Source organism: Aethina tumida, chromosome 7, assembly GCF_024364675.1.
Source record: "Aethina tumida isolate Nest 87 chromosome 7, icAetTumi1.1, whole genome shotgun sequence".
Taxonomy (NCBI): Eukaryota; Metazoa; Arthropoda; class Insecta; order Coleoptera; family Nitidulidae; genus Aethina; species Aethina tumida.
In genome coordinates, this window is record NC_065441.1 from 3,259,063 (window position 1) to 3,282,954 (window position 23,892).

General features: G+C 30.1%; 2 protein-coding genes across 2 annotated transcripts; both read left to right on the forward strand.

Moving 5' to 3' along the window:
• Positions 1-19,537: 19,537 nt before the first annotated feature.
• LOC109598582 (odorant receptor 30a-like) lies at positions 19,538-20,930 on the forward strand. The gene is made up of 6 exons (XM_049969878.1): positions 19,538-19,673; positions 19,732-20,302; positions 20,355-20,454; positions 20,508-20,612; positions 20,670-20,825; positions 20,877-20,930. The coding sequence occupies exons 1-6, from the start codon at positions 19,538-19,540 to the stop codon at positions 20,928-20,930; spliced, it is 1,122 nt and encodes a 373-aa protein (XP_049825835.1).
• A 1,716-nt stretch (positions 20,931-22,646) lies between these two features.
• Positions 22,647-23,892, forward strand: LOC126266258 (odorant receptor Or1-like). Its single transcript, XM_049969879.1, has 5 exons — positions 22,647-23,230; positions 23,282-23,381; positions 23,439-23,543; positions 23,606-23,761; positions 23,811-23,892. The coding sequence occupies exons 1-5, from the start codon at positions 22,647-22,649 to the stop codon at positions 23,865-23,867; spliced, it is 1,002 nt and encodes a 333-aa protein (XP_049825836.1). The 3' UTR covers positions 23,868-23,892.

The window sequence follows — 23,892 nt, forward strand, 5'->3', positions numbered from 1 at the left end:
TGAGTCGGTGAATTGTTTCAGCTACTGTCGCTTCTAGATCATCTAGAGCCTTTGTGACTCATCGAATGGCGGTACCGTCAGCGCAACTTGCAGCAGGTTCAATTAATGATAATTAACTATTGCAATTTGTGGGATTCACTGGTAATTCAACGTCGTAAAGTTTTTATGACGCCGTAATGAGCGTACAATTTAGTAATTTCCAATATTTATTGCCTTTGATTTATGCATACAATTTTATTATTGCATGTTTTAAATAAATTCAGTTATTGAAACGTGTTTGAATGATGAAGTGCTTGATTAGGAACATGACACCACTGATTTTTATTATTGTTCCAGTCTTCTTGGTTTCCACTAAAATCCCAACAGTATCACAAAATTTAACAAAACTGGATGTGTGTTTTAACAATATATTTAGCCTGAATGAAATTATAAACGTTTGCGTTGTAAACTTTCAGGAGAAAATTATTATAGGAAAACCTAAAGTGGACATAATTTTGAATGACGTTCCTAATTTTAAATTTAAAACAAATACTTTTGATTTGTTTCTGATCAACATGAGTTATGATATCAGTAACATTATGTCTCAATTAAAGAATGGTCATTTCAATCCTTCATTGAAATTTATAGTTTTGTCAAGTACGAAGGAAAATATAGAAATGCTGTTACAAAAACTTTACAACTTCTACATAATAAACGTGGTAATAATAAACGAAACAACTTTCGACATGTTCACCTATAATCCATTGAGATATGAAGACGTACATCCTTCAGAATTTACCTCAATAAATTTGGGTAGTTGTCTAAGTAGGATACCAAACCCATTATTTCCAAACAAAATACCGAAACTATGGAGGAACACAACTTTGATAGTAAGCTACCTGAATGTTTCGCCCTTTGTTTTTCGAAGATCAGAGAAAAAACGCTTGAAAGGTTTCGAAGTAATGACCATGAAGGACGTCAGTAAATCATTGAAGTTTAACTGGAGACTAGGAACAAATTTTCAATTCTGGGGATATAAATACGGAGAAAATAATTTTTCTGATGTGTACAAAGAGATATATGATAAAAAATCTGACACTGGTATGGGATTTTTTGGATCCCTAGAGCTTTACGATGAATTTGATTATACGACATTTGTTGGTTTTACGAAGAATGTGTGGGTGCTTCCAGTAGCTCCAAAGGTTTCTAATTGGAGGAAGTTTATTTTAATCTTTACAAAAAAGGGTTGGATGTGTCAAGCCTTTTTTTTGTTAATGACGTCTTTAAGTATATCTTGGATGAGCAAATTGATTGGAAACAATCATTCGATTTTGGAAGGCATGCTATCGTTTTTGATGATGTTTGCGTGCAATAATTATAAAAACCTTCAAAAGTCACAGATACGACTGGTAATTTTTATTGCAAATATCTATGCTTTATTGTTGTCTGCCACCATCACAGGTTTCCTGATTATCTTTCTTACAAAATCGATATACGAACATCAAATCCAATCAGTTGATGAAATTATTCAGAACAATTTTCATATTGCTATTAATCCTCAGGCGGTTAGAATATTTGATGGATGGGACGAATTTGTTACTGACTACTTTTTGAAAAATCTACATTTTTGTTTTCGTGACGATTGTTTTGACTATGTTATTAGCACGAGAAAATTCGTCACTATTAAGTTTGAAGCTGATATGAAGTTCATCATGAAAACCAAATTGTATGACAACAATTCAGATCCAATGGTGTTTTTGTCATCTAAAAATGGACATGTGCTTACTAGCAGATGGCCTTTTGCTAAAGGTCATCCAATGGTACAAGCTGTTAGTAACAAAATCGGACAGTTGAGATCTGGAGGCATTTTCAAATATTACAGATTACAGATGGAAAGAAGGGCGGAAATGGAGGCACATAAATTACTTCAGGAGAAGCTGAAATTCATTGCTATTAATATTCATCACTTACGACCTGCTCTTGAAATTTGGATAACCTGTCTGGGCTTAAGTTTTGGAGTGTTTTTGATTGAGCTTGCTACGAAATATAAATTTCATGCACCAAAATAAGTTTGAATGGATAAAAAACTGTATCTGATCATTTTTATTAAAAATCAATACACGAACTTCGAATTAAATGAAGTAACAAAATAATAGAGAATAATTTTCAAATTGTTCATTGTCATCAATTGACTAAAGTTGTCGAGGCTGGAATAATGGTATAATAATAAATAATTTATTCATGCAATTTTATCAAAATGTCTGGTTTAAATAAATTCATTTATTGAAAAGAGTCCGAATGATGAAGTTTAGTAGAAATACAGCACAACTGATTTTTATATTTGTTTTAGTATCTTCGATTTACACAAAACTTTTACCACTATCATATAGTCCAACAACTCTAGACTTGTGTTTTAACAATATATTTACTGGCCTGAAAGACATTATAAAAATTTGACTTGTAAACTTTCAGGAAAACAATATTATAGAAAAACCTAAAGTAGACATATTTTTGAATGGTTTACCAGATTTTAGGTTTGAAAAAATCCTTTTGATTTGTTTATAATCAATGTGAGTTATGATATCATTAATCTTTTATCCGAATTAAATAATGGTAAATTGTTTAATCCTTCGTTGTACTTTATCATACTGTCTAATATTAAAGAAAATACAGAAGTGCTACTGCAAAAACTTTACCACTTCTTTATAATAAATGTGGTAATAATAAACGAAACAACATACGACATGTTCTCCTATAACCCACTACAATACGAAAATGCACATCCTTCGGAATTTTCCTTAATAAATTGGGGAAACTGCCTGAATAATATGCCAAACCCATTGTTTCGCAGTAAAATACCGAAACTATGGAGGAACACTACTTTATTCGTAAACTACGTAAAACTTCCTCCGTTTGTTTTCAAAACATCCGAGGAAGGATCCTTGCAAGGATCAGAAGTCATGATTATGCAAGTAAATCAGTAAATCAATGAAATTTAATTGGAGTCTAGGAGAATTGTTCCGATCGTGGGGATCTAAACACGGCAGTAATTTCACCCATGCTTATAAAGACATATACGATAAAAAATCTGACACTGGAATAGGATTTTATGGGTCCTTAAGATTTTTCGACGAATTTGATTACACTACGTCTGTTAGCTTTACACGTAGTGTTTGGGTACTTCCAGTAGCTGCTAAGATCTCCAACTGGAAGAAGTTTATTTTAATATTTTCAACAAGCAATTGGATTTTGCAAGCCCTTTATTTGCTAGTGACTGCTTTAAGTATGTCTTGGATGAGCAAATTTATTGGAAACAACGATTCGATTATTGAAGGCATGTTAACATTTTTTATGGCGTTCATGTGCAATAATTACAAAAATATTCAAAAATCACAGTTAAGACTAGTCATGTTTATAGCAAACGTCTATGCTGTCTTGTTGTTAACAACAATTACGGGGGTCTTGACCACTCTCCTGACAAAAACAGTACACGAACCTCAAATTAAATCAATTGACGAAATGATACAGAATAAGTTTCACATGGCTATTCATCCTGATGCGGTTGTAATGTTTGAAGGATGGGATAAATCAATTTCTAACTACTTTTTGAAAAATTCCCATTTTTGTTTTACTGATGATTGTTTTGACTGTGTTATTAACACAAAAAAATGTGTCACTATTAAATTTGAGGCTCAGATGAAGTTCATCATGAAAACTAAATTTTATGACAACAATTCAGAACCAATGGTGTTTTTGTCATACGAAAAAGAACAATTATTGTCTAGCAGATGGATGTTTTTTAAAGGTCATCCGATGGCACGAGCTGTTAGTAACAAAATTGGACACTTGAGGTCTGGAGGAATTTTAAAATATTCGTTACAGATAGAAAGAAGGGCAGACGTAGATGCATATAAAATACATCATGACAAAATTAAATTTGTTCCTATTAACATTAGTCACTTGCAGCCTGCCTTTCAAATTTGGATAACATGTTTAGGCTTGTGTTTTGCAGTGTTTTTATTGGAGTTACTTGCGAAGTATGAATTTTATGCACCAAAATAAGTTTGAATGTACAAATAAATCATTGTAACCTAATAGTAACATCTTTATACCCAAACTTTAAGGATATAAATGACAACTACAACTCTTTTTTTACAAAAACAGTATACTATCTTCAAATTAACTCAATTAATGAAACGATAGAGAGTAATTTTCATATCGTACTTTATCTACAAGTGATTATAGTTGTTGATGCCAGGAATGATAATATAATAATAAATATATAATAACATAGTAGATGTAACGTAATTACCCTACAATTTAGAAAAATATTTTCAATATTTATTAAATATACTCAGTTATTGAAGTGTTTGAAAAATGAGGTACTTTACTAAAATCGAGGCACACTTGATTTTTACATTTATATTAGCCTCTTTGGTTTCTACTAAGCTTTTAACAGTCTCACACAGTTTAACAAAACTAGATATTTGTTTTAATAGTATATTTACAACTCAGAAGGAAATTAACAACGTTTGCATCATTAACTTTCAAGAGGAAATTATTATGGATAAGCCGAAAATGGATATATTTTTGACTGAGGTACCTGATGTTAGTTTTATAAAAAATTCTTTTGATTTGTTTCTAATCAACATGAGTTACGACATTAATAACATTATATCCGAATTAAATAATGGTAAGTTGTTTAACCCTTCATTAAATTTTATAATACTGTCCAGTAATAAAGAAAATCTAGAAGTGCTGCTGCAAAAACTTTACAACTTCTTTATAATAAATGTGGTAATAATAAACGAAACAACGTTTGATATGTTCACCTATAACCCACTACGCTACGAAGATGCACACCCTTCAGAATTTACCTTAACATATTTGGGTAGTTGCCTGAATAATATATCAGACTCTTTATTTCCGAATAAAATACCAAAACTATGGAGGAACACTACTTTAATGGTGAATTACGTAAATATTCCGCCATTTGTTTACGGAATATCCGGGAAAGAACATTTGCAAGGTTCCGAATTCATGATCATGCAAGACGTCAGTGAATCACTAGGATTTAATTGGAGTTTAGGAGAATTATTTGGAATGTGGGGATATAAAAACGGTAATAATTTCACCTATGCTTACAAAGACATTTACGATAAAAAATCTGACACTGGAATAGGATTTTATTTATATCGAGAACTTTTCGATGAATTTGATTGTACTACTATAGTTAATTTTACAAAAATGGTCTGGGTGCTTCCAGTAGCTGCGAAGATTTCAGACTGGAAGAAGTTTGCTTTGATTTTCACAAAAAGCAATTGGTTGTATCAGGCTCTTTATTTGTTAATTGTGGCTTTAGGTATATCGTGGATGAACAAACTTATTGGACGTAACCATTCGATTTTGGAAGGCATGTTATTGTGTTTTATGACCTTTCTGTGCAATAATTACAAAAATATACGAAAGGCACAGATACGACTAGTAATGTTTTTGGCAAATACCTATGCTGTATTGTTGTCTGCAACGATTACAGGTTTTTTGATCATCTTCCTTACAAAAACTGTATACGAACCTCAAATCAAATCAGTGGATGAAATGATACAAAATCATTTTTATGGTGTTCTTCATCCTGAAGCGGTTAAAATGATTCGTGACTGGAATGATTCTGTGTCTCAGTACTTTATGAAAAATTATCAATTATGTGTTAGTGACGATTGCTTTGACTGCATTATTAAGACAAGAAAGTGTGTCACTATGAAAGTTGAAGCAGAGATGAAATTCATCATGAAAAACAAATTGTATGACGACAATTCAGAACCGATGGTGTATTTATCATCTGTAAATGGAGATTTGGTGTATAGTACATGGTTTTTTGTTAAAGGTCATCCAATGATACAATCTGTCAGTAAAAAAATCGAACACTTGAGATCTGGGGGCTTTTTAAAACAATACAGATTAGTGATAGAAAGAATGGCTGAAATAGAGGCACATAAAAAACACCATGACAATCTAAAATTCGTTCCTATTAATATTAATCACTTCCAACCAGCTCTACATGTTTGGATTATATGTTTAGGCTTAAGTTTTGGTGCGTTTTTGTTAGAGCTTGTTACAAAATATAAATTTTAGGCTTTATCTTCGAAATAAATAATGCTCATATTGTGACCATTTTACTGGGTTACCAGTGTTGTGTTTGAAATCAAATTAAATCAATTATTTTCATATTTTGTTTCATCCATAAATGTTTAATGTTGTTGATGCAATAAATCATTGAATAATAATATACTTTTCTTAGTGCGATAATGACCCTACAATTCAGAAAAGTAATTTATTCAATATTTATTACCTTAAAATTATCATACCATTTTATTAAATAGCCTGTTCTAAATAAACTCAGTTATTGAGAAGAGTTTGAAAAATGAAGTGCTTTACCAGAAACAAAATACACTTGATATTTATATTTACATTAATATCTTCGATTTCTACAAACCTTCTACCATTATCACATAGTTTAACAAAACTAGATTTGTGTTTTAATAATATATTTACTAATCGGAAGGAAATTAATAATGTCTGTCTTGTTAATTTTCATGAGAATATTGTATTTGAAAAACCTAAAATGGATATACTTCTGAGTGACATACCAGATATTATTTTTCAAAAACATTCTTTCGATTTGTTTCTAATTAACATGAGTTATGACATTAATAACATTATATCCGAATTAAAGAAAGGTAAGTTGTTTAATCCTTCATTGAACTTTATAATTCTGTCTACTGTTAAAGAAAATATAGAAATGTTGCTGCAAAAACTTTACAATTTTTATATAATACATGTGGTAATAATAAATGAAACGACGTTCGACATGTTCTCCTACAACCCATTACGATACGAAGATGCACATCCCTCAGAATATTCCTTAATAAATTTGGGTAGTTGCCTAAATCCTATAACAAACCCATTATTTCCAAACAAAACACCTAAACTATGGAGAAACACTACTTTAGTAACAAACCACGTAAATATTAGACCATTTGTTTACAAAACTTCAGAGGAACAATCCCTGCAAGGTTATGAAGTCATGATTATGCAGGATGTCAGCAAATCACTTGAGTTTAATTGGAGTTTGGGAGAGTTATTTAAATTGTGGGGATCTAAACAGGGCAATAACTTTACGTATGCTTACAAAGACATAAACGATAAAAAATCTGACACTGGAATAGGATTTTTTGGGTCCCTCGACCTTTCCGAAGACTTTGATTATACTACTTTTGTCAGATTTACGAAAAGTGTCTGGGTACTTCCAGCAGCTGCCAAGGTGTCAAATTGGAAAAAATTTACTTTAATTTTTTCGAAAAGCAGTTGGATGTACCAATCACTTTATTTGTTAGTAACGGCTTTAGGTATATCATGGATGAATAAATTTGTTGGACTCAACCATTCGATTTTGGAAGGTGTGTTATTATTTTTTATGACGTTTCTGTGCAATAATTACAAAAATATTGGAAAGTCACAAATACGATTGGTAATGTTTATGGCGAATATCTATGCTGTATTGTTGTCTGCAACGATTACAGGTTTCTTGATCATCTTTCTTACAAAAACGGTATTTGAACCCCAAATCAAATCAATTGATGATATGATAGAGAATCATTTTCATGGTGCTCTTCATCCTCAGGCGGTTAAAGATATGGAAAGCTGGAATGACTCTGTATCTCACTATTTTCTGAACAATTTTCATTCGTGTGTTAGTGACGATTGTTTTGACTGTGTTGTTAACTCAAAAAAGTGTTTTACCATTAAACATGAAGCTGAGATGAAGTTCATAATGAAAACTAGATTGTATGACAATAACTCAGAACCAACGGTGTTTCTGTTATCTGGAAGTGGAAATTTGATGTATAGTGCGTGGTTTTTTGTTAAAGGTCACCCTATGGTCCAATCCGTTAGTAACAAAATCGAACAGTTGAGATCTGGGGGCATTTTAGAATATTATAGATTACTTTTAGAAAGAAGGGCAGTAATAGAAGCTAATAAAATACATCGTGACCGTCTAAAATTCGTTCCTATTAATATTAATCACTTCAAACCAGCTCTTCATGTTTGGATTATATGTCTAAGCTTAAGTTTTGGCGTGTTTTTGTTAGAGCTGGCCACGAAATATAAATTTTATGCACCAAAATAAGTTTGTGCACACAAATAAACGATACCAACCGAACAATGATCGTCTTGTATTAACCATTTTACAGGTTTGACATCTTTATACCCGAACTTTTTGGAAATGAATCGGAGCATAATAATGGGCATTGTGCAGCCACAATATATATGTATATGAACGTATTTAGTAATATACAGTACGTACGTTGGATTCCATTGTGCATCAGCACGATCTGATCTCTTTTTTAATTTGGATTCGACCTCGGGGGGCATATTGAGTGCACGCTTACCACCATGCAATATGTATCGGCTCGGGCTCCTATTGTTAATAATAAGTTTATTGTGCGATTTAATGCATCTACAGTTAACGAAAATAAACAAAAATATTAAAATCACAACGCATCGAGTTCCCATTGTTCGGTTCATTTAGGTGTTTTAAATTTGACACGGTGTTTTCGATCTGGAGTAGGGAATAAAAGGAGTTTCCAACCAGTTCATCATCACATTTTTGATTTTTGATTTATGAGTTTCGGCACTGTGAAAATTGAAATAAAATTTGCAATGAAGTTTGGTTTGCTTTATTAAAAGTGTGTGGCAGTAAACAGTAAACGTTTACAGTAATTCACTTGTGAGGTTTGCGTTTATTTGCATTCGACTTGTATTTACTTCCGTATGCGCTGCCGCATGTAGTAAATTTATCTGCTAAATAAAACTACATCCACCTACTGGAACCTTTTTCAGTTCCATATTCGACTTAATCTGTCCGCACTCGAATAAATTATTGAAATATAACTCGGCAGGAAAATTGTTCGTGACCACTTTGTGACTATCTCGGATCATTCGGGCCGCTGCGAATGTAATTAATTAATTTTGCAGGCAACTAAATGAAATTTATCGATTAATCTACAACAGACCATACAACACGAATAGTATGTTAAGCTTCACATTACTAATCTTCAACCTACGTATCGTTTTAGTGGAAGTCTACTTGTAATACACCGGTCGAACGGTTAATGAAATTAGTTAACACTTGTATTTAAATTTTATTCAGCCGGGGTCCAAAGTAAAAAAGCGCATTTGCACAAAGCAACGACTTTCTCGGTCCGTTGTCGTTGGTCCATTTAGGCAAATTCGTTCGAAGATATGTTTATCTATTCACATGGTATTATTATTGATGGGTTCCAGTCCGGGTTGAGCATATGTGCGAACGTGAAAATCCGATAATCTCCGGCAATAACTTACCGATCTGTTTAGACATGCACATATAGATGAATGAGTGTGGACAAGAAACGCGAATATATTATGTGTATGCAATTCCGAAAACATTCGCAGTTTCCTTCTGTCGTATAAATTATGCCCCCTCGTTCGCTCGATAAATTTAATTTTCCGTATTATTTGTGTGTGTCCCACCACGACACAATCTGTATGTAAATGTGCCGGACCGGCCGAAATGATTTAAAACCGTTTAAAAATACGTAACGTGACACCGTCGACGGTGTGGATCCGTTGAAAGGTTTTTGTCATCGCGATTTATTAAAATTGAACGCGACAATAACTAATCAGTTATAATGGGGAACAAAGGTTCACCTTTACGAAAGAGACATTCCAATTAATTTTCTGGGACAATTTCAATCTTTCAACTGCGGCACGGTCGTTCACAATCTCTAAATGAATGGAACAGCCAAAACTACCAAACGGCTTTTCTGTACTTGTTGAAAAGGATCAATAATGTTTAATAATTAAATATCTCCTGTAATTTTTTAAAGCTGTTTCTAATTAATTTTTATAATTTAGTTTGTCAGTTCCGGTTTCAGTACTCTTTTTATTTATAGAATTATTAATTAATTTTTCAGTATTAGCAAAAAATAATTAGTACTACTGGACTTTATCAGTAACATTTTACTACTACTTCAGCAATTTTTGACTAATTATATTTAAGACAGTACTATTTTTTTTGTTGAAAATTTGTAATATGTTAATTCTGTTTTGTCCCCATTATACTACGTGTATTTTTTATATATTTTTAAATAACTTACACCATTTTTTAATCAGCTTTTCTGTAATGGCAGAAATGAAATAGTACTACTTGACTTTATTATAATTCCTGTGACATTTTACAAACTACAGTAGTTTTTGACTTATTAAATTTAAGACAGTACTATTTTTATGTTGAAAATTTGTAATATGTAAGTTCTGATTTATCTCTATTACAATAATTTTTAAACATTTTTAATTAACTTACTCAATTTTCTATCAATTATTCTATAATGAGAGAAATAAAATAGTACTACTTGACTATTATAATTCCTGTGACATTTAACAAACTACAGTAGTTAAATATTTTCACTAACTTGCTCCATTTTCTATCAATTATTCTATAATGATAGAAATAAAATAGTACTACTTGACTTTATTATTATTCCTGTGACATTTAACAAACTTTAGCAGTTCTTGACTTATTAAATTTAAGACAGTACTAATTTTGTTGTTGAAAATTTGTAATATGTGAGTTCTAATTTGTCCTCATTATACTACGTGTATTTTTTATATATTTTTAAATAACTTACACCATTTTTTTAATCGGCTTAATTGTAATGGCAGAAATGAAATAGTACTACTTGACTTTATTATAATTCATGTGACATTTTACAAACTACAGTAGTTAAATATTTTTAATTAACTTACTCCATTTTCTATAATAACAGAAATAAAATAGTACTATTTGACTTTATTATTATTCCTGTGACATTTAACAAACTTTAGCAGTTATGGACTTATTTAATTTAGGACAGTACTAATTTTTTTGTTGAAAATTTGTAATATGTGAATTCTAATTTGTCCCCATTACACTACGTGTATTTTTTATATATTTTTAAATAACTTACACCATTTTTTTAATCAGCTTATCAGTAATGGCAGAAATGAAATAGTACTACTTGACTATTATAATTCCTGTGACATTTAACAAATTACAGTAGTTAAATATTTTTAACTAACTTGCTCCATTTTCTATCAATTATTCCATAATGATAGAAATAAAATAGTACTACTTGACTTTATTATTATTCCTGTGACATTTAACAAACTTTAGCAGTTCTTGACTAATTATATTTAAGACAGTACTATTTTTTTTGTTGAAAATTTGTAATATGTTAATTCTGTTTTGTCTCCATTATACTACGTGTATTTTTTATATATTTTTAAATAACTTACACCATTTTTTAATCAACTTTTTTGTAATGGCAGAAATGAAATAGTACTACTTGACTTTATTATAATTTTTGTGACATTTTACAAACTACAGTAGTTTTTGACATTATATTTAAGACAGTACTAATTTTTTTATTGAAAATTTGTAATATGTGAATTCTAATTTGTCCCCATTATACTACGTGTATTTTTTATAAATTTTTAAATAACTTACATCATTTTTTAACCAGATTTTCTGTAATGGCAGAAATGAAATAGTACTACTTGTCTTTATTATAATTCCTGTGACATTTTACAAACTACAGTAGTTTTTGACTTATTAAATTTAAGACAGTACTATTTTTATGTTGAAAGTTTGTAATATGTAAGTTCTGATTTATCTCTATTACAATAATTTTTAAACATTTTTAATTAACTTACTCAATTTTCTATCAATTATTCTATAATGGCAGAAATAAAATAGTACTACTTGACTTTATTATTATTCCTGTGACATTTAACAAACATACAACAAGACAGTACTAATTTTGTTGTTGAAAATTTGTAATGTGTGTGTTCTAATTTGTCCTCATTATACTACGTGTATTTTTTATATATTTTTAAATAACTTACACCATTTTTTTAATCAGCTTAATTGTAATGGCAGAAATGAAATAGTAATACTTGACTTTATTATAATTCATGTGACATTTTACAAACTACAGTAGTTAAATATTTTTAATTAACTTACTCCATTTTCTATCAATTATTCTATAATAACAGAAATAAAATAGTACTACTTGACTTTATTATTATTCCTGTGACATTTAACAAACTTTAGCAGTTATGGACTTATTTAATTTAAGACAGTACTAATTTTTTTGTTGAAAATTTGTAATATGTGAATTCTAATTTGTCCCCATTACACTACGTGTATTTTTTATATATTTTTAAATAATTTACACCATTTTTTTAATCAGCTTATCAGTAATGGCAGAAATGAAATAGTACTACTTGACTATTATAATTCCTGTGACATTTAACAAACTACAGTAGTTAAATATTTTCACTAACTTGCTCCATTTTCTATCAATTATTCTATAATGATAGAAATAAAATAGTACTACTTGACTTTATTATTATTCCTGTGACATTTAACAAACTTTAGCAGTTCTTGACTTATTAAATTTAAGACAGTACTAATTTTTTTATTGAAAATTTCTAATATGTGAATTCTAATTTGTCCCCATTATACTACGTGGTATTTTTTATATATTTTTAAATAACTTACATCATTTTTTAACCAGCTTTTCTGTAATGGCAGAAATGAAATAGTACTACTTGTCTTTATTATAATTCCTGTGACATTTTACAAACTACAGTAGTTTTTGACTTATTAAATTTAAGACAATATTATTACAATAATTTTTAAACATTTTTAATTAACTTACTCAATTTTCTATCAATTATTCTATAATGGCAGAAATAAAATAGTACTGCTTGACTTTATTATTATTCCTGTGACATTTAACAAACTTTAGCAGTTCTTGACATATTATTATTATATTATACTACGTGTATTTTTTATATATTTTTAAATAACTTACATCATTTTTTAACCAGCTTTTCTGTAATGGCAAAAATGAAATAGTACTACTTGACTTTATTATAATTCCTGTGACATTTTACAAACTACAGTAGTTTGTGACTTTTACTGTCTTAAAAACAGCAGTTTTTAATTTATTAAATTTAACACAGTACTAATATTATTTTTGAAAATTCATTTGTCTATGTTGTCCTAAGTGTATTTGTTAAAAATATTTTTTCTTAATTTACACAATTCATTAAATAGTTTTTCAGTACTTTTTGATATAAAATTGTATGACGTGACTGTAAATTCATTCTTACATAATTTAAAGATTTCTGTAGTTTTAATTTAGTGGCTTTTAAAATGGTCCTTGTTTTATTTCAATTAAAGTATTTATATACAAGTTTTGATTTGTTTCCATTGTGCGACGTGTTAAAATCTTACCGACACTCGTAACACGAAAGAAATAATCAACACAGTGGGAGCTCTCAGAACGTTTGCTGCGAACAGACCCTATTAATCAGGCTCCCTCAACGTATAATAGACAATAATAGTACCATAGGTTGGAACGGCAATGTATTGAGATGTTTTCCGAGTATAAGGAAGTGTTTAGCCTCAGAGGCACACTTTAGAGGTACCGTAAAATGCGTCAATCATTGAAACTATTGTCATTGAAATGAATCACAATTTCCACTAATAAAACTAAGTGGATGCTGGAACGAATCATCTAGTACTTGGCATTTATCTTCAGGGTGTGTGCAGGTGAACTGAAGAAGCAAATTAACTTTCGATATTGTTCTGTCTTCGGAACGAACGATATAGCACACATTTCGAGGTGTTGATGATGATTTTTTGCCCCCGGACATTCTGGTTTTGATTGATGCGCATTAACGAGTGCGAGAAATAAGATTCTGTTAGGAACTGTAATTTATCACCAAAAAAATTGGGACCGAACAAACAAATCTAACCACCAACCAAGCGACAAGCGAAGAATAATGGGCGAAATTAACTTGGAAGATGTAATTAAGCCTCTTCGACTTTATCTGCTGATTAGATCCGTAATCGTCAATTAAACCTGACCGATAACTAATTCCATAATATTTTTTAATTCGTAAATCTGCCTTTATCGCGTCCCGTGATTAATTGCGGCGACATAGATAAAAATCAATCGACTGCAATCGAAGGAATGGATTGAAAAAGTTGTAATTAATACACCTGGCCCACCCAAACTTCAATGCTTGTCTTGGAATTCTATTAATTACGGTACTGTTAATTTACATGGATTTTCCAGGAAAGTGTACAAAAAGTTAAAAGCCTCTCGAAGCTTAATCTATCAAAATCTAGATAAGGTAAATTGATGCGCGATTTATTTGAGAACCAGATCGTTCGGCTATGATGTATTGCCGTTTGGACGTCTGCAAGTACCAGTTTAAAAATTTGATCGTGTCGGATATCCAATTTGTTTTGTGTTAAAATATGGCACGGCTCAGACGAGAGAGTTAAATAAGCTGAAGCCTAAGTTATTGGTAGCCCATGGCTGTGAAATATTTTTTAACAATTTAAATAAACATAGACAAGTTATTACGAAATAGATTAAGGCCCCGAGAAATCACCACTGACTTGACTTATGATTTTCCATGCGAACATTCGAACATTCCATTAATGCGATGTATTTACACGATTTGTGCAACGATAAATCCACCACAGTTACGCGCTCACTCGATTCTTATCGCATTTCTACAATTTCTAAACCACTTTTGTTTATTCGGCTTAAAAACTATGTTGATACTTCATAATTGGATCCATAACTATAATAAAAAGTGAATTATCGTCCGCACCAACAAAAAGATAACACAAAAGAGATAGAGTGTGGAGAGAATAAAACTGGTAGCGGTTCCTATCAGGTTAGTTATTCCGGCATCATTAGTATCTCATTTAATATTGGAACCCTTATCTCCGTTTCTTATCAACCAAGTCTCTTAACTCCCTGACAGTCATTATGTTTCTGATTCAAGGAACGTGACAACACAAAAAATATTTTCTCATGCCCGTGTGTTTGGTGCAACAGAACACAGAAGTGAATGAACAAAATCGCAATTTGGTGAAATTTTATTAGAATTTTGACTAGACAAGACATTGGAATTAAATTTGTTTGTTTTTTACCTTTTTGAGGAGCATCTTTTTAATAATGAAGACATTTATGTTACATTAGGCACCGAAAGAAGTTTGGTTTATGATTAAGTTGAATAAATTTTGATTTCTTTATGCTCTTCCTAACAATGATAGCTTTATTTTTTTTATATTGCATTGAAGATGAAAGACGTCAAGGACGTCCTGAAACGTATACCAACAAGAAATTAAGCGATATCTCGTGAAAAATCTTCTTGTATCATTTTTTATTTGTTAGTAAATTATTAAACTGTAATAAATCAAATATTACAAAGAGTTTTCATGCATTGAATTTTATCAAGATCATTAACTTCCTTAAAGACGAACTTCATTGTCAATAGAAATGATTTTATGCTTCTTCAAGACAATGGAAGACCACATTTCATAATAAAGACTGTTCTTCTTTTTCACAACTTCAGTGTTGAGAAGAAATACGAAAGAAATAACTCAAAGATTAGAAATTCTTATTTTTTTTTAGATGGATTTAGTGCATCCATGGCATTGATTAATGGGTCATTTATTTTAGAGAACTTTATCTTTATTAGTGGTTTGCAAAAGAATCCATCAACAACAACACTTTTTTTTATGGATAAAATAATTTAGCTTAAAGTGTATATTATTAGTTTTAAAGTTAGATGAAAATTAAAATAAACATTAAATCTGAAATATAGAATACCTTTTTTATTCCAAATTATGCAAAAAACATGAAAAGAGACTTTTGAAATAATTTTTAACAGGTGCTTCCTAAATTCAACAAAATTAATTTTAGACTGTGTGTCAAAATATGTTTATATATTAAAAATATAGATTATTTTTATATTACTATTTCTAGGACAGATGGTCAATATTTAGGTTCAAGTTTCTACTGATCAAATTTAAATTTCAAAAATTGTTTTTAAGTCATCTCTGTAATCTTTGATGCAATCGTATCTAAATTTTGTATGTATTATTCCAAAATATGTATATTCTTTTCAATAAACTTTTTCCATAATAAGACAGTAGTATAGATTCTGCAGGGTGCTCCTCTTCTTCTTGCCCTATTTTCCTCACCACTGGATGTTTTTTAAAAACTACTAAACTTTTCATATGTTTTGCACAATTTTGAAGCAAAAATGTGTCCTTGATTATTAATGATTATCACAGCCATTTTTGAAATATTTTGGTTTTAATATTTGAAGAAAATTAAAGTCAAGGAATCAAGATTCCTTTTTTATTTCAAATTGTGCACAGAATTTGGAAAGCTTAATGATTTTAAAACCGTAAGAACAAGAAAAAAATTTATTACATTAAATTATATGCATACGAGTACATTTGAGGATAATTCGTACCTTCTTTAAATGTTATTAGAACAAACAAAAAATTTTTGAAATTTAAACTTGGGGAGCTGTATTTTATTTGGAAGAAACCTTAATTAGGTTTTCTTCATTATTGAATGTGTTCTAAGTACCCAAATTTTGATCACCCATTTTAGAAACACCTTGTATAATTGAGCAATACTTACAGAATTGTATCTTCGTTGTTGGTTTGGGAACGAATTCTCTAGAAAGTAATAAAGGAATTGTTTAGCGACTTTCCTTACATTTGGTCAAAAAAATAGAGAAAAAAAATTAAATTTTTTATGAATTTTTATACTATTTGCTTATTATTTAGAAAGTTTAGAAAATAGGATGTTTTCTATAAAAAAATTGTCAATAACATAATTATTTAATTTTTTATGAAATGAAATTTTAGAGAAAAGATAATTTTAAATTTAAAAAATACAGATTTTTTTGAGATTTTTCATATATTTATTAATTCAAACTTTTTGGTTTTTTTTTAAAATTTATAAATATTTGAATATTTGAATCAAAATTTTTCATAAAAATTAAAAAATTTTCAATAATTCGTAAAATATAAAAAAATTACGTTATTGACAATTTATTTCTATTTTTTTTTTGAAAATTGCTATTTTTGATGAAATTGAAAAAGTTTTTCAGTTGACCAATACAAGTTGTTTATCACGTCTAAAAATAGAACATTTAAAAAAATATATGACAAATATTGATTTTTTGATTTTTTATGATATAAAACGTGAAACCAACAATAAAAATTGTTAAATTTTCAAATATTTATAAAAAATTGAAAAAATACGTTATCGACAATTTCTTTTTAAATATGCTATATTTGAAGTACTTTTGAAAATGTAGGCATTTTCTCAAATTTAAAATTAGTTTTTCACTAAGAAATATTATTTTTTTTAATCGATCAAAACATAATAGCTCAATTTTTAATTTAATCAGTATAATCAAGTAAATGTTAAAATATTAAAATGTAATGGTAAAACTTCCTTACTAACTCCTTAAAAAATTATATAATATTAAAAAAAATTAAGGCATTACCAATTTGACTGATAGATACAGTTTTTTGGAGCATTTCGGTGATCATAATGCGTTATGAAAAGTCGCATAAAGCCACCGTAGATAGATAATTTCGTATGACTTTGCCTCGTTAAATTTAACGATGAGCGAATGTGCGAATTCGAATTCGCATCGTTCGCAAACCTACGTGACGTTTTTTCCATCGTTCCGAAAAACTTGCGAATTCCATTCGCGTCCGACCACTAAACAAACAAATAACCGAGTTCTACTGTGCGCATAATACACTTAAAAATTTTACGGCGGTATCATTAAATCGTAATGGGGGGGTTGGTGGGCGTGAAAGTGGTAATATTCCAGTAAACTTCGGCCATAAAATTTTTATAGATGCTAGATGCACACACACACCAATTTATGAATAGTTTCCAGAGTTATACGGAACGGTGTAAATAATTTAACGCCTCTAATTTTGTGGGAGGAAGTGTCTTACACGTACACCTCCACTGACATATTGTTCACACCCACTAATTCACCGTTTAAAAAGAGAAATAACGATATTTTTCACCGTGCGTTATCTTTTCCGTTAATAAACTCACGCTCCTAAAACCATGGGCGGCTTGGCTCGTCCGAAAACTATCAATCACCGTTTATTAAACTGGCGTGTTTTTATTTATTTATCCGCCCTATTAAATGAGTTAAACTAGATTCGGCCACAAACTCGCACAAGTGACTGAGCACCACGTCGATTTAAATTAAAAATTACGTCGAGCGAAGCTCGTCCTTTAAACAACAAAAACAAAAACAAAAAAGTTAAACAACGCAATAAATAAAATCGGAAAAAGCAAAGGCATGAACCCAAGACGAATTCACAGTTGCGAGTGAGACCAACGGCGACTCAAAACGATGATTTACTACTTAAAATTATGCTTACACGGTTACATTTCATTTTCATGTCAAATACATTATTTTTCATAAATATCACTTCCTGCTCACCCAAGAATAACTTTTAGCACACCGTTCATTTTTTCAGCGGACCCGTACGTGCCCGTAAATCCACGTAATTGTACGCCGTGTCACAATAACTTGCGGCTAATTTAAGGGTGAGATAATAATAAAGTGCGGTAATCTGATAAAATAACGCCTCGGGTATTTATCACCTCGGGTAACCGTAGAGCGGAGCGGTCGGTTTGAATTGCACAAATTTTACTTCTTCTACGTACGTTTGCAGGTGCATTTTAACACTGAACTCGGGCTACAACTATATCATTTATTTATGAAAACGACTCGGAACGACGTTTTCTTACTCTTACATTGTAGATGTATGTGTACAAACTGTTGTAAAATACACCAGTACTGCTATTCGCTGCCTCTTATTTTCAATCCAACTCTTGTTAAATTTTATCAACTTTTTATTTAATAGATGGGTATATCATTTAATTTTTTATCTAATAAATGGGTGTATTAATTAATTTGTTATCCCAATTAAATCTTTTTTTATGGAATGTATCAGTTTTTAAATAACTTTGTCACACATAAAGCATTACAATAATAAATCACATCATTTGTTTATGAAAGATTTTGGAACTACGAATTCTTAGTCTTATATGTATAAATTGTTTTATAATATACTAACATTGTAAGACATTAACTCTTATTTTATATCTATTTTCTATTAGATATATTTATTTAATAAATGGGTATATTAATTATTTTTTTTAAATCACTCAAGTCTTTTTCTATGGAAACAAGTATAATCATGACTTATTTATGAAAACTACTGAAACAACGATTATTAATCTTTCAGTATGGATATATCTATATAATAAACTGTAACTGTAAGATATACCAATACTCATGTTCATTGTCTCTTTTTATTAGGTTTTCAACATTTTTTGTGTATAATAAATGGGTCTAATACTGTTTTTTGTTCAGGTATATTTCTATGGAAAATAGTAAACCAGAAAATAACTTAACCAATAATAATAAAAACATTTGTGCGTTAACTTTTTGATATATAATTACAACCCTCCCTAAACTATCAATTTCTCATAATAAATTCATCCATACGAGCCCCATGAAATGTTAGCCAGTCTTAAAAATGCCTCCAATAGATCTGACCACAATAATGTCGCCGAACGTGTTCATTTTCAAATTGTACGGCTTCTGGAAACCCGACACAATTTTATCGTTCCTGCTGAAAGTCCTCGTATTATGCATCCTGCTGACTTTTTTGGGTGACCCAACTGGTGTTCCTGTTCTTCAATTTGAACGACTTAAGATTGGTCACGTCAGTCTCCTACGCAGTTCTCACGTTTTCGATGAATCTGGTCAAGCTGGCGTTCATGTACAAAAACATACATAAAATTCTGGAAATGATGGCGTTACTGAAAACCGAACCATTCCGCACCAAATGTCGAGAGCACGAAGATCTGGCCCAATCCACCAAAAAGTATTATTCAAGTGTGTTTTACTTCTGTTTGGTTTTAGGACTAACCGTGGATTTGTTTTGGGGAATCTACCCTGTGACAAGTGTTGAATCAATAATACCTTTCAGGGCTTGGTTTCCTTTTAATTATGAAGACACGGTTTATTTTAATGTTATTTATGCTCTCCAAACCGCGGCAGCTACGATGAACACAGTGATTTGTTTGAATTTGGATTGCTTTTCTTCCTCTATGTTGGTGCAGGCTGGACTTCAATGTGATATGATGTCTATAACATTAAAAAATTTGGAAAAGTTTATGGTTAACGAAGATGGAGAACTGCTTGAGGCAAAAGTTAAAGACGAAAACAAACAAGAATACTCTAACAGACTTTTAAAGAATTTGATTTATTGCATCAAGCACCACGTTGAAATAAAAAAGTACCTTAACTTTTGAAACATTTTTTATTTGGAATATATTACTTTTTTTCAGATGGGCTAAAGATTTAGAAGATCTTCACTTCATCAGTGTATTCTTATTATTCGGGGTTGGCAGTTTGGTTCTGTGTACTTCTTTATTCGAAATTTCTGTGGTAAAAAATACAAAAAGAACTATTTCAATCTCAAACATTTTGATATATTTTAGGTAAATCCAGTAAGTATGGAATTTGGAATGTTATTGGCCTATAGCTCAGCAATCCTAACAGAATTATATCTTTACTGCTGGTTTGGAAACGAACTTATATACAAAGTAAATATTAATATAATCTAATCTAATTTAAGAATAAAATAATTTTGAATTTTATAGAGTACTCAAGTTTTTGATTCAATCTGTGAATCTCCATGGCTAGATTGCGACGTCAAGTTTAAGAAAACCATAGTCATGTTTTTGATGGGTGCTAGAAAACCAATTGTTGTTTATGTGGGAGGATTGTTCACAATGTCACTTCCTGTTTATGTGACGGTAATTACATTTAAACATATAATTTTTGAGTATTAAAAAATACTGTTTTAGATCTTACGATCGTCCTATTCCTACTTTACATTACTTCGAAATGTTTACAATTGATTAAAGGTTCCACGAAAAGTAATGGATCTGTCCATATAGAATAGTAATAAGTACATTTGGTAGTAAAACTGAGTCGCAATTCCGGGATTGACAGCGATCAATTTTAACTACTCCCACGTAAAAATTAACCTGTCCCTTAAAATTAATGATAAAACAGGTGCATATGACGTTCAGTTCAATTTTCTAGTTACAGTGCAATTATGAAAATTATTAAATTGTACCACGTGTACCACATAAGCCCTTTCCCGCACTACATTTAAAGAATCATATATGATAATTGCTACCCTGTTCAAAAAGATCAATCCGCATAAGAAATCGAGGTCCCATAAGGGAGTTTCAAATCAATTAGCCTGTCTTGTTAGTAAATTGTTCAGATCACAACGTCACTCCCGATTTATGTGGCTTTATTTAGTATAAAAATTACATTACTTAAAATTATATTTTATTATATAATTATTTTAAATAAAGGCAGATGATTGTAATTAAAATTACACATGTTAATTAATTAAGAAAAATTATTTAAAAGAATATGCAGCATAAAATTATAAACACAAATATATTTTTTATTTTACATTTTATTCAATTTCATTGATTACCTATGATAATTTATCTCTATATTAACATAAGAAAAGTAATTCATATATCTGAAAATATCTGAAATTCATATAATATTTAAAAAGTCATCGTAGGTTTATTGAGTAAACTTTACTTTTGATATATAATTACCACATATACATAACATACAACATAATTATGTTTTCGACCCTATAAATCTTGAAATTGGGATGTTTCCAAAAATCCTGAAACGACTTTATCATTACTGAAGAAAATCTTCATTGCTTGTTGCTGCTTGAATTTTATTTCTTTTTTTTAATAACGGTATAACAACTATTAACGTTCACTATTAATCTGAATCTGAATCATCTCCATCGAAATATTGGTAGTAGATGACTCAAATTTGTCACTAATTTTGATTTCCTATCTATTAAAATAATATAATAATAATTTATTAAACCATTCTTGAGTACTATATATAATTTATAAATAAAATTTATGTGATGATAATATTAGAAATACGTTTTGATATCAAAAAGAGATTGGTTTCAGATTTTGGAATTGTTCAAATTTTTCATTACATAAATTTCTATAATTCTTTAGAAGTAGACTTAAATTAAATAATTAGCACTTTTCTATTACAACAGCAAAACGTTAAATTATTAAAATAATCCATTTCAAATTACATCTTCAATGCATTTAAAAATCATGCATAATTAAAAAAAAATAGTTATCAGTTAACTTTTGGACACCTAATCAATTCTCATAATAAATATATACTACAGTCTTACAGATAACTTCAGTAGACAGGACCACAATTATATATAAACGTCTAAAATATTAAAATGGTACAAGTACAACTTTTTGCGCAGTGCATTTAAATAATCGTACATGATAATTACTACCCCGTCTAAAAGGTCAATCAATATAAGAAATGTATAAATAGTGGTCGCTTAAGACAGTTTCAAGTTAGTCTTGAAAATGTCTTTAACAGATCTTACCACGATTATGGCGCCAAACGTTTTTATTTTTAAATTGTTCGGTTTCTGGAAACCAAACACGGTGCTATCGGGCTTGCTAAAGACCAACAGTTTATTCTTCTTGTTGAGTTTTTCGCTGACTCTGTACATTTTTCTTTTTTTGAATTTGGACGACATCAGAATGGTTACGTCAGTCTCCTATGCAGTGCTTACGTTTTCGATGAATCTGGTCAAACTGGCATTTATGTACAAAAACATCGATAAAATTTTGGGAATGATGTCATTGTTACGAAGTGAACCGTTCCGCATCAAATGTCGAGAGCACGAAGAACTGGCCCAAACTTCCAAAACGTTTTACTTAAGAGTGTTTTACTTCTGCTTGATTTTAGGATTCAATACGGATATATTTTGGATAGTATATCCTTTAACAGGTGCCGAAAAAACAACACCTTTTAGGGCTTGGTTTCCTTTTAATTACGAAGTTACGGTTTATTTTTACGTTATTTATGCTTTTCAAATCACAGCGGCTATAATGAACACTGTGATTTGCTTGAATTTGGATTGTTTTACATCTTCTATGTTGATCCAAGCTGGTCTTCAATGTGATATGATGTGTATTACTTTAAGAAACTTGAACAAGTTTGTGATTAACGAAAATGGAAAAATGATTGAAACGGATACTGAAGACGAAGACGAAAAAGAGTACTCTAATAGATTATTAAAGAATCTGATTTACTGCATCAAACATCACATTCAAATTAAAAAGTATTTAAATAGAAACAATTTTACCATTGAAATCATCTATGTTTGTTCCAGATGGGCTAAAGATATTGAAGATATTCACTTCATTAGTGTGTTTTTACTGTTTGTTGTTGGTACTTTTGTCCTGTGTGCTTCCCTGTTCGAAATATCACTGGTAGAAAAATTTAAAAACTTTTGTAGTATTACACTATAGTAATATTGAAATTTTTAGGTGGATATAATGAGTATGGAATTTGGAATGTTACTGTCGTACAGTTCAGCTATTCTTACAGAATTATTCCTGTATTGCTATTTTGGAAATGAACTGATATATAAGGTAACGTGTAACTCATTTATATTATCGCAATACAGTAGTTAAAATAAAATTTTGATTTTTAGAGTGAACAAATTTTTCATGCAATCTATGATTGCCCATGGTTAAACTGCGATATAATGTTTAAGAAAACAATTGTCTTGTTTTTGATCGGCACACAACGGCCTATTGTAGTTTATGTGGGGGGCTTATTCACGATGTCGCTACCGGTTTATGTAGCGGTAATTTTATAACACACTTACAATTTTTTTACTATAAAAACTGTTTTAGATTCTGCGTTCATCCTATTCGTATTTTACACTACTTAAAAATGTGTTTATTAACTAATATTAAAAATTTTACATCAATATTT

Coding starts and splice junctions, on each gene's coding strand:
- LOC109598582 (XM_049969878.1), top strand. CDS start 19,538: ATGCCTCCAATAGATCTGACCACAATAATGTCGCCGAACGTGTTCATT. Junction 20,455..20,507: donor CTTTATTCGAAATTTCTGTG/GTAAAAAATACA, acceptor GATATATTTTAG/GTAAATCCAGTAAGTATGGA. Junction 20,826..20,876: donor CACTTCCTGTTTATGTGACG/GTAATTACATTT, acceptor ATACTGTTTTAG/ATCTTACGATCGTCCTATTC.
- LOC126266258 (XM_049969879.1), top strand. CDS start 22,647: ATGGTTACGTCAGTCTCCTATGCAGTGCTTACGTTTTCGATGAATCTG. Junction 23,544..23,605: donor GAAATGAACTGATATATAAG/GTAACGTGTAAC, acceptor TTTGATTTTTAG/AGTGAACAAATTTTTCATGC. Junction 23,762..23,810: donor CGCTACCGGTTTATGTAGCG/GTAATTTTATAA, acceptor AAACTGTTTTAG/ATTCTGCGTTCATCCTATTC.